The 12,489-nt window shown below is 37.3% G+C and overlaps 1 protein-coding gene across 3 annotated transcripts in view; it reads left to right on the forward strand.

The window, feature by feature from the left end:
- Nucleotides 1-12,489, forward strand: part of LPIN2 (lipin 2) — an 85,263-nt gene that overhangs the window by 13,188 nt on the left and 59,586 nt on the right. The window contains exon 1 of one of the 3 annotated variants that reach the window (XM_047827635.1): nucleotides 7,391-7,600. The exons of the other annotated variants lie outside the window; for them this stretch is intronic. Within the exon in view, the coding sequence (XP_047683591.1) occupies nucleotides 7,493-7,600 (108 nt within the window). The 5' untranslated portion in view covers nucleotides 7,391-7,492. Of the gene's footprint in view, nucleotides 1-7,390; nucleotides 7,601-12,489 lie in introns of those variants that run through there. 3 annotated transcript variants of the gene reach the window in all.

Below are 12,489 nucleotides of genomic sequence, written 5' to 3' on the forward strand. Positions count from 1 at the left end.
GATTGGTACTTTTTTTTTCTTGTTTTTTATTCGTATGCTACCAGTACAGGGAAGACCTTTCTCTCCACCTACAGGAGTCACTGAAAGTTGATTGATGCAGTGTGTGAGACTGGTCAAATGGTTTATGTAGCAAAAGTCACCTTTTAACTGGAATTGTGGTACTGTCTTGATTTCATCATGGTATCCTGAAGGGTTATAAGGAAATGGCCTGGCATTCGGATGCTGTCCCAGAGGTGATTGCTACAGCTTTGACCTCAGTCATGTTCCTTTGAATTTCAGGTAGGTTTAGAAAAATACAAGCTCTTGGGGTACCTGGGTGGCTTGGTTGGTTAATTAAGTGTCCAGCTTCAGCTCAGTTCACGATCTCATGGTTCAGGAGTTCGAGCCCCACATCGGGCTTTTCGCCCACAGCGTGGAACCTGCATGGGATTCTCTGTCTCCCTGTCTCTCTGCCCCTTCTCTTCCCTCGCCCTCCCTTGCCCTCCCTCTCTCTCTCTCTCAAAATTAATAAATAAACTTTTAAAAATTCTTTAAAAAAAAATACAAGCTCCAAAAATGAAGTGTGCATACTCACAAAATGTTGAATCTGGTACCTCTCATGCAAAAGCTAACAATCAGCTTTGAAATTCTTAGGTGATTTAGAGAACCTGGTGCCTGTGGTAAGGTCTCTGTAAAACCACATGATGCTTTCTATGTGTGGTGAGGAGGGGAGAAACAAGAAGTGGTTCTGTTGTTCTGGGTTACATGTGTGATATTGGATACAAGACTGTCCTGGGATGTGAGCAAATAGTCATTTCTTTCCTGCATCCTCACAGTGCTTATTGAGATGGGGGTGATGGATGATGACAATTGATGGACATTATTCACAATGAAAAATACTATTTAAATAAAAGATGCAACACATTGTGAAGTGTAAAGTTTACCCATAAGATCTAATATAAGTTCTTCAGCTATGAGCTCCATTACAAATGAATAAGGAAACTGTTGATACTCCTATAAAAGATGTTCCTGTGAAGGAATATGACTAAAAACTTAATGCAATCAAATAAATGTACACTGCCCACTTCAGTGCAATATATGCATTTCAATGATGCTATCATTCTTACAACATTTTGGAACTCCATTTTCTTTTCAAATTACTTTCAGAGTCTCAAAATATATCATTTTATGCTCAGTGGTGGAAGGTTTTTACCCCTTAAGGTAGGTTAGGGTTTTCACAATAGCTACAAGTCATTTAGAGCAACATCTGGTGGATCATGCATGTCAGAGAGATGAACAGTAATCTACTTCTGTGCTGTTTAAGAGTTGTGACCATATAGTAATGATAGTGATCATGCAGTTTTTACTTTTTTTTGATGTTTATTTATGTATTGAGAGAAAGACAGAGGAAATGGGGGGAGGGGCAGAAGAGGACAGACAGAATCCCAAGCAGGCTCTGTGCTGTCAGGGCAGAGCCCCACGGCGGACTCTATTTCCTGAACCGTGAGATCATGACCTGAGCTGACATCAAGAGTTAGGCACTTAACCAGCTGAGCCACCCAGGTACCCCACTACAATTTTTTCTCTTAATGCATCTTAGGGGAACTTTAGGTTGAAGTAGGCAGATTGAATTTCTGAAAGACAATAATCTAAGAGTTCTGGTTATTTTCATTTTAGTTTAAATTTAGCCAGTTGAATAAAATCTGGTAATCAATATAGATATAGCATTAGAATTTTCTTAATATTGTAAAAGGAAATTCCTAAAGTTACCATTGTCATAGCAATGTATTTTAGCCATTTTGCTGTTCATTTCCTGAAGAACACAAATGAACCTGCATACAAGAGTATGAAATGCTGCATATTCTGATGGGAAGGGAAGGGTGAGGTAGATGCCATCAAATTGAGAAACCTTCAGGTTTGAAAAAGAAACAAATTGGGAGAGCAAGCCTTTCGCAGGGTTGCCAGATTACACTGGGGGCCCATTTAAGGCTACAGATAAAAATTTATAAATTTATACTTTCACTTGTTTGTCCTACCAGGATGACTCTTCCCAGTAGTGCTCATGATGATTTTTTATTAAAATGATAATCCCAGTTGCTTGGATGGTATTTTCTTTAAGTTTATCAGTATGATAGCAAGCAAATTGTAAATTAAACATCAGTGAAGTGGTTAAAAGCAAAGGCTCTGGAGTCAAGCCTTGGTTTATTATATCCTGGCTTCTCTAGCAGCTGTAAAACTGGAGCAGGTTCTCACTGTCAGTAATAGTTATGTATATGGGATGTCAGTTGGCTATGTCTTTTTATACACTTTTCTCTTGAGGTCCTAGCATATCTATTATTATTTGTATGAATTTTATGTGTGATAGAATTTTTACATTTTCCTCAAGAAACTGCATATCCAAGAGATTGTTGCTGAGTTCCTGGTCTCTAAATACTTAATCAACATTACAGTAGCAGTTCACTTATATGGATGGAAGAAGAGGACTGGAAGACGAGTACCAGCTAATTACCAGTATTTTTTTAATTAAAAAAAAATTGTAAGGAATTCAAGGAGGTGCAGTTACAGCAACAAAGTAGTTAAAACAACCATCACCAGTTTTTCAAGTGGTCCAGAAAATCTTTAGTTAGATATATGCAAAACTAGCTGAAGAAGGGGAAATTCTTCTTGAGAGCCAAGGAATGTGAGTGTACAACTGACTTGGGTCCTTGCATGATGCTTATCTCATAATTTGTTAGAATTTTTGTTTATTTTTCTTTGGGTTGTGTTAATGATATTAAGTCTTGCTTACTTCATTTATTATTTGTCATAGTTTTCTATGGCAAGTCCTAAGCCATCTCACTTTTGACCTGGCATGGAGAAATCTAATACTGTACTTCCTTTAAAGTATCTTCATTTGGCCTCAGTGTGATACACTGGTGTGCTCCTGTTAGTGGTGAGTTTATAGCAACAAATTTGTTTCTAAAAGATAGAAGTGGGGGCGCCTGGGTGGCGCAGTCGGTTAAGCGTCCGACTTCAGCCAGGTCACGATCTCGCAGTCCGTGAGTTCGAGCCCCGCGTCAGGCTCTGGGCTGATGGCTCAGAGCCTGGAGGCTGTTTCCGATTCTGTGTCTCCCTCTCTCTCTGCCCCTCCCCCATTCATGCTCTCTCTCTCTGTCCCAAAAATAAATAAACATTGAAAAAAAAAATTTTTTAAAAAAAGATAGAAGTGTCACACTTTTAAAATTATTTACAATTTTTAAATTTGATAATAATATGGCTTGCATTTCAACAGGATTTCTTGAGTGTAGGGGGTGACCTAGTCCTAGTACAGAAAATTGTTTATGTACTTAGGGTGTCATCTCTGAGTGTCACCATGGCGACAGGGTCATTTCACACCGCTATTCAGAGGGTGAAATGAGAAAAGAAAGAGAAACATTTAAACAGAAACAGTTGTGATTAACAGGACGTGGATGGGCACACACACCCACACACACAGCCACAGCCACAGCCACTGAAGCAGCAGCCGTGGGAATTTGGAGCAGAGCATTCCCCATTTGTTTCTGGCTTTATTTTATTGGAAGTGTTGTCCAGAATTGGCGACACAAGTCAAGCCATGATTCTTCTCATCCTTAATTGGGCTGTTTAGCTTTATGATCTTAATGATCAAACGGATACACTTGATAGCTACAGCCAGACAACTCTCAGTATAATCTCTCTGGTCTCAGAATATTGGGTGAAAGTTTGACCTAGAACATTAGTGTCAGAAGGGTTCAGCTTCAAAGATTTTTTAGTCCCAAACTCCCTAAAATGGGATATGTTAACTGAAGATATTCTAGGCCCTAGAGTAAATGTGATAAATTAACCCTTGAATTTTGTAGAAGAAACCTTTATTCAGTCACTTTTTTTTTCATATTAAATGGATGCATCAGAGTAGAATGCAAAATGTGTTAAATTTTAAAGGTTAAAATATAAGTTGTCAACAAGATTACCTTTGAGAAAGATACTTTAAGTTGGGCCTCAGGAGACCCTTCCAGTTTTTTCTCCTCTGTTCCTGAAAAGACCCAAATGCATTTGATTTTTCATTCATTCAAAGCTCAAGTGAAATAGTCACTGGCTACCCTGTTCAGAGAGTTGGGGATTGTATGAGGATATAATGAAACACTAGAACCTTGAGTAAACTAGCCATTATCCAATAAGCAGTTAAATTGTAAATGTTTGAAAAACCTCAGAGAATTATCAAGAGGAATTTTGCTCTTGGTTTTGAAGAATGCATATAAGTCCCTTTTTTCGTAAGTAAACAGTGAATTATAAGTAATTCCAGATATAAGAAGAAAAACTTCATTAGTATAGATGATGAGAGCCATTCTGGCTCAAGGAACTCTGTAGTCCTTTGTGTGTGGGCCTCAGTCGTGAGTGCTTTTGAAGATACGGACATGTACTTGAGTTAATTCCTTTGCTGTAGAATAATTATGGTAAAGATTATGAATTGTTTGTAACCGAGGCTTTAAAAAGTATTTTCATCATGAGTTCTAGTAAGAACTTTTTAGTGTTCTTTACCTCGTCATGGGTATTTCAGTAGAAATAAGTTGCTATTCCACAGTTTGACCACTGGGGGGATGTAGGTTATTTTCATTTTTTGTATCAAAGTCTGAATATAACTTTACAAGTACTTCTGTGGAACCAGTTTAGCTCAACCTCAAATAAGCAGATTTCAGGTTAAGAAGTTTTAAGTAAATCCCTGTGCCACCTTTAAAAGCTTTTTAATACTTAATCTCCTAAGTCTCATATACTTAGGGGATCAGTAGTGAAAAGAAACAAAGATGTGTATTTTACTAGCATCATTATCAGCTGTGGAGTCTAAACAAGATTCTGACTCTCCTGACTAGCATTTTAGCTTTGTTTCTCCAAGATAGGCCTTTTCTTGAAAGATTTAAGTCTAGGAAAAGTAAAAAGTAGTCTTTCTTGACTACTTACCATTTATTATCTTTGCCTCTAGAGGAAAAATTTGACAGTACAGTAACATTTTTCTCTGAAAAACCATATGGATAATTAAGAATTATTCATTGTAATTTTAACTTTTATTGACCAAGTCCAAAAAGTGCCACCACTCAAATGATGGGCTGGAACCAGAATGTCAGGTACTAGCTGGGAGTCAGGTGATCCACAGTCACAGCTAGGGGAAGCTGGAGGTGTGTGCCTCTTACAAAATTGGTGTTTGGAAGATGCGCTCACCCTGTCTGGGTCCATGGTGCATGTTCACTTGCAGTCAGAATATTCTGTGAGTCATCAATCCAAACAAACAGTGAAACGATACCAAGACTTAAGAGAAAACTGAAGTGACTGGCCTAGGGGTTGATTATTGTGTAAGAGGTGTTTGAGGTGAAGGTTGCCCGAACAGAGGTCATACCCACTAATCTTAGGCTCTTGCCTCTCTTCTCTTGTTAGCCCTTTCTCTTTCCTTCTGGTCAACCACCATCCTCCTTTCCCTAGCACTTTCTCTTCTGGTCTCAGCATGGCATTATGGGAGAAAGCACCAAACCAGAAATCAGGTCCAACTAAATGGGTGGCCTTGGGCTAACTGCCTGATGTCTCTGTATGCCTCAGTTTACTCATTTTTAAAATGAAGTTTTTATTTTTCCCTTTTTCCAGTATCTTTATCCCACCATTTACCTTTCTTAACAGTTTTCCCCTTTTCTTGTCATTCCACCTGTGTATTTTCTCATCACTTCCCAGTTTTATTTCCTCTGTTTTTCCTTTTTAACCCCTTTCTCATTTTCTTATGTAGTTTTTCCTTAATCTTCTTTTTCGTTCTCTTTTATTTGCTTCTCCCTCTCCCCGATGTCTTATTTCCCGTTGGTAGCACCCCAATATCAGTTTTTTTTCTTACTGCCGTCTGATGCCAGGGATCTAGAACTATAATAGGACATAGAGGAAGAGGTTTAAATTGTTATATGTTTAATATTTAGGTCAAAAAAAAAAAACACACTTCTCTTTTAAACGGAGGAATTTGTGTTAACTGTTATATACTGAGTTAGATAATAAGTACCAGTGGGCATCATGTACTCCAGGCACACATTAATATCTGTAGGTTGGGCAGCAAGCAGTGTAACCTACTGAATCAAGCTAAATTTTTGCCACTTCTCATATTGGTGAATTTAGTTTTAAATTCTGCCATTTAATATTTTTATTGTATGGATCTTAGCAATATATTGCTGTGGTAAACCTTACCCGCCTCCCCTTACTTGGTCAAACATTTGGAAATACTGTCTTTTTGTGATGTTTAGACATAGAAAAAAAAGTTTAATAATTTGAACATTAAATACATGAGGATCAGCTAGTATATTGTTGATGAATTAACACAATACTTCCATGGAATGATTAAAAATCCTGTCTTCATTTCTTCATTAGTAGAACTTCAACTAAACATCCTTTTTCTCAAGATTGTCTCAGGGCCCTACAGTAGTGCTTTGTCCAATAGAAATATAATGGGAGCCGTTTATGTAATTTTAAATTACATAAAGTAAAAAGAAAAGAAAAAAACAGGTAAAATATAATTTTAAGAGTATATCATATTCAACATGTCCAAAATAGTATCATTTTAACATGTATGTATAAAAAATTAGATTATTTCACTTTTTTTTAATTCTAGGTATAGTATTCTATACTTACAGCACATCTCAGTTGGTTCTAGCAACATTATAGATATAGCCACATGTGGTTGATGGCTAATTGTAAGGAACATCACAGCCCTAGACAACTGTATTGAGTAAAATAGTATACATATGTTGATTTACAGAAAGGTAGAAAGGAAATACCAGGAATGTTTGATTTTTACAGTGGTTCAATGTCATACTCTTCATTGTTGTACTACAGGTTAATATATAACAATATAATTAATAATATGTTAACATATAATTTATTATAAATTTTTCATTATTTACAGGGCTGAGTACACTATCTTCCATTCAGAAATTGTGAAAATAAATTGGCTCATGCCAGTATGACAAAAAATTGTTGGTTACTGAGTTGTAGAAAGCATGTGTAACCTGCTGTCTTTGGGAAGCTTGTTGATGCTTAGAAAATATATGAAAACTATTTTCCCTTAAATGATTGTATAAGATTATTTCTCTATAAGTATAGTTGTTTTTATTTCTAAAAACGAGGATGTGATTGATTTGGAGAATCATTAACTCAATCCGTGTCCTGTGTGATGGAAGCTGTAGGGACTGTCATGTGATTGGGCAGGACTTGGTACCTATCAGTGTAAACACATGGCACAGCCTGTCCCATGCCCCTCCTTATCTTCTTTAGAGAGAAGGGGTTGAGGTGTTTTGAGCAAATCTTATTGGTAAAGACGTTGTATGTATTGCTTTTTTTTTTTTTAAAGAACCATTTCCTTTCAGTTTTAGCCATATTACTGTGTGTGCAAACGGTTTGTACTCAGTTTGTCAGCAGAGTGGCTTTCCGTTTTGATAATTTAGAACTGTAACTTTGTCTCTGAAAAAAAGACATGATAAGCTAGTTCAGTTTTAAGATGTTTTACTTAGAAGATGATAGTACAGATGAAGAGAAGAAGGTTCGTGAAGGCCTATTAAGTGAAACTGAAGGTGTTTACCATGGAAAGGCCCCTGCTGGTATCCTGGTGAGTTACTTGCATCAGTGTCCTTCCCTTTGCTTGCTCGCTGGCTCAGTCTGTAGTCTAGAGGGAAGAGGGGGGGACACCCACCAAAAGAAAATGGCTAATGCCTTTTCTTTGGAAAATGTAACATCGTCACGGATTTTATTAACTTTTCATGTTACATTCAACAGAAATATCTGGTACCTCTTCTCCCTCATTCACGCTACACCATCTTTATACTCTTCTCTATTTTCTCTATTTCTCTATTAACAAATAACTTTCTGCCTAGAAAAATAATGAGGTTGCTGCTTATTTTTTTTAAACTAGGCTTCAGACTAAACCTATCTGGTTTCACATTTTTGCATCTCTAAGTACAGTAGTTGAGGAATAGAAAACATTTAAAAATTGTATGGTTTTTATTGTCCTAGCCACAATTTTTTGAAAACTAAACTAATATTTTGAAACTGGCATTTTATTCTATGATACAAAAGAATGCAGTCTTTCTTCTGTGATTACAAACAAAAAAATTTTATAAACTTGACTTATGTGGGCAAAATGCAAATTGACGTTTTTGGTTTTTGTTTTTTGTTTTTTTTTGTTTAATCTAGATAAGATATAAAATAAAACAAGTCAGGAGCGCCTAGGTGGCTCAGTCGTTTGGTCGTCCGACTTTGGCTCAGGTCACGATCTTGTGGTTCATGGGTTCGAGCCCTGCATCGGGCTCTGTGCTGACTTCCTGGAGCCTGCTTCAGATTCTGTGTCTCCCTAACTCTCTCTGCCCCTCCCCCGCTCATGGTCTGTCTGTCTCTGTCTCTCTCTCTCGCTCTCTCAAAAATAAGTAAACATTAAAAAGAAATTTAAATTAAAAAAAAATCATACAGAAGTATAAGTTCTAGAAGTCTGCATTAAGGAAATAAAATCAGGTAAACAGAAGATAATATAATTTAACTCTACCTGTGGAACCTTTTCCTTTAAAAATAATCAGAAGTAAATACCATGAGGTAAAGGTATTTCTTAGAAGATTAAGAATGTTTGTTTTCATGAAAACAAGGGTAAAATAAGAACAGGTCGATAATTTCAAAAATCTGTGACTCATAATCATGTTGATTTTTAAAGTTACACAAATTTTTGTCACCTTTAAAAATGTTATCACATTTGTGTGCTTTTGCTTTTTGGACTTGATGAAAGTGTACTTGTTCAGGGTTCTCAGGAACTTATGGAACTGGACATTGTTTGAATATGAATGGAAGTTAAGTATACAGGGAGAGGTAATTTACTTTTGAAATTTCCTTTTTAATAGTATATATTTATGGCTTCATGCACATTGGTCATAAAGGTCAGCAGAGAGAATAGTGAACATAGCTGAATCTTGATGAAATATTTAAAAAATTCTTTTAGTGAGTAGCACTAACACGCAAACCACCCATCACCAGAAAAAGTTCTTATGCTTCGTGCTACTCGTGTTTTCTAGAGAGAGGTCAATGGGTATTTGATTAGACTGCATTTTATTAACAGTTCCCTTTTGTGTTAATGTTAGAACATTGAAATCCCATGAGTCACCTCCCCTGCCCCAAGAGAAACTTGGATTTTCTGGATGGCTAGTGTTTGGAACACTGGATTTGATATCTGCTTAATGAACTGTATTGATTATATGAGAGTTAGACTTTGTAACTTGGGTGTGTGTGTGTGTGTATGTGTGTGGTGAGCAGGGAGACAGAGAAACCTAGTGTATGTGTGTGGTGAGCAGGGATACAGGCCCTCAGTGACCCTGACTCTCCTTACTACTCATATGCCGCCTGGGCACACCTCTTGTTGGAAGGTGAATGAATGTCTCTATCTTAAAGGAGATGATTTTATGGATTTGGAACATAAATGTATAAAATCTAATAGTTTAAAAAACCATGAAAAGACTTATATGCTTTGTTAGAAATTAGGAATTGAAAAAAAGGTTTCCATAATTTTTAAACAAGTGAAGATAATTCCTTTATTTGGTAAGAAAAAGACCAAATTATTTCATATTTAAATACTCTGAAGTTCCAAAATCTGCTGGCCTTAATTTCCACCACTTATTTAAATTAGGGCAACATATTGACTACAGGAGTTCTTAGCCAAACTTGTAATCCTAAGAAATACTTTTAGAATCAAATCTTTCTGTGGAGACTCTAGACAGCATCTGGCCATTCCTTTTAGAGATGAGAACCCCAACAGAGGCTGTAAGACCTGCTCATGGGGCAGAAGAGAGAACTTGACTTTGTGTTTTCATGTCCTCACCAGTGGCAGGGGACTCGAGGAAGCCAAGAAGGCAGTCCTTCTCCATCCTTGTCCCTCTGCACTCTTTGTCAAAGGACCTGGGCACTAGTGTGGTTGAGTCCAAAAGACTTGTTTTTGTTTTTGTTTTTGTAAGTGAGAATTTTGTATGTTTATATTATTTCAGCAAGGTTTACTAACAAACAGCGGTAGAAGATAGCAAGTCACCCTGTAGGTGGGGCGTGTGGCTTGGGGCAGAGCACTTTATACTGAACTAGGAAACCTCTGTGGAGATGGGGAAGCCTCCCCCTCAATCCCCAACCATAGCACATTTTGTCATTACTTCCTGCTGCCCGAAATCTTAGAACAACACTGGATGAATGGGTCCAAAACCAAACATGTTCTTCCAATCCAGCATGGACAGTGTTCACAAAATTAAATATTTAGTTGCATAGAATTTTATTTCCTTACAGAAATGTGGTGTTGTTTCCTACGTGGGCAATTTGGGGGGCGTAAATTCTCCTGGAATTTCACTTGTTTGCCTCTTTAATCCTGATGCCACAGATGAGCTCACCAGTTGTGGAGAGTAGGATAGAGGCTCTGGCCAGATATCTGTCTAGGCTTTTTGAAAATTATTACCCATTTTTGTATGTGTGCCCCTATCTATTGTCAGAAATGAAAGACTTAGAGACGTGCATACACACAACTACTCCACAATTCTGTAGAGTGCATGACTGAATTATTGAAGAAAAAATTATTTTCATTCAGCAAATCTTGTGCCACACTGGATCTGTTAGATACTCACTTTTTTTTTTTTTTTTTTTTTGCATTTACTAGTATGTCTGAATTGCTTGCTGCTCTGAGTTTGTAACACAACTGGACAGATTTCAGTAAGTGGCTATATAAATGCTGCCTCTTTTAGTTTATCCACATACCTGGTCCTGATTACATACTCCCTATTAGCTGAGCTTTTACCCATTTGATTGGAATAATCCCAATATTGCAGATTTGATCCAGGTGCTGGTGAGTCAGTCTTATGCATAGGAAAAAGAAGTTGTGATCCCATCACTGTCTTTAGATGTTACAAGTCAGGTGTCCGTCCAGTCTAGAGGAATTAGACACAGCTCTCTGAAAGGATTGAAATAAAAATCTTACCTCACTTGGAAAAAAACATTTACCTTTTTATATTCTTTGTTTTATATTCATTTCTTAGGTATTAAATATTCAAAATCAGCCCATTTCTACTGAAGAAAAAATTATAGACTCCAGTTCTAGAGTAGATTATTTAAAAAAAATTAATATTTGTTTATTTTTGAGAGAGAGAGAGAGAGAGAGAGAGCGCACGCAAGGGAGGGGCAGAGAATAGGGGAGATACACAATCTGAAGCAGGCTCCAGGCTCTGAGCTGTCATCACAGAGCCCAACGTAGGGCTGGAACTCACTCAGGATCTGTGAGATCATGACCTGAGCTGAAGTCGGACACTTAAATGACTGAGCCACCCAGGCACCCCTAGAGTAGATAATTTTTGTGTTTGTGTTTTACATTACTTAGCTAATTGAAAGTAGGGAAAATAATTTTTTTGGTTATTTTTCACTCTTGCTGGCTGTTCTAGAAAAATATATTTATTTGTCCCTTCTTTGAAACCTATTGCATTATCTAGAATCATTGTCTGAGCTCTCTTTGCTTAACTTATTTAGGGAAGGTATTTTTCAAAGGGTAGGAGTAACAGTATGCTGATCTTATTTTATTAGAGTACCATTTTAACTGTGATAAAATCATGTTTAGAACTTCGTGTGCCTTTGCTGTACCATCTTAACCATAGCTATATCTGTGTAGGAAAGACCTTCATCAGAAATTTGCCTAAAGTGAATCCCAGGAAAACCTGAAGGGAGAGTTATGTAATCTCCAGAATGTTACTGCATTCTCTGGAATTTATCTGAACTTCATTTGAACTGCAAATAGGCTATGATAAGTTAGGTCAAGGGGCAGTAGTTAAGATTGTAAAAGTCATTTGTCATATTTTATATTCTAACAAAGCATGAAGTCATATCCATTATAGAGTGATAGTCAGAATTTATTAGAAAAGTAATTCCTTTACGGGAAGTGAGGCAGGAGAGGAATAGGAAGTACACCCTTCAATTCTGTTCACTCCCCACTCAGTGATGTTCTCAAGAGGGGGCTAGGCATTGATCCCTTTGCTTGCAGTCATCAGACACAGCTTGGTGTAAGATGCCATTTTAGGGTCTCTTGGGGCTTTAAAAAGTACCTATACCTGTAATCTGGTGGGGGCGGGGGGGGGGGGCTGGTCATCAGGATACCTCAGAGCTCCTCCGTGATTCTAGTGACAGCCAAGGGCAGAGATTCCCATTTCCCAGACAATTAAAGGGGGAAGTAGAGCTTAGGAATTGTTCTGTTTTGTTTTTAAACCTGAACTATAGACTTTATTCATATTTTCCCCTGCTAAAGTCTTTTTTCTGTTTCAGGATCCAATCCAATATCCCAGCTTGGCGTTTGGTAATGTCACTGTAGTCTGCCAGTGACAGTTCCTCAGTCTTTCCTTATCTTTCATGACCTTAACACTTTCAGTGATTGTTGGTCAGATATTTTGTAGAATTTTCCTCAATTTGAGTTTGTTTGGTGTTGTCTCCTAATAAGACAGAAGTCAT

This window comes from Prionailurus viverrinus, chromosome D3 (assembly GCF_022837055.1).
Source record: "Prionailurus viverrinus isolate Anna chromosome D3, UM_Priviv_1.0, whole genome shotgun sequence".
Lineage (NCBI taxonomy): Eukaryota > Metazoa > Chordata > Mammalia > Carnivora > Felidae > Prionailurus > Prionailurus viverrinus.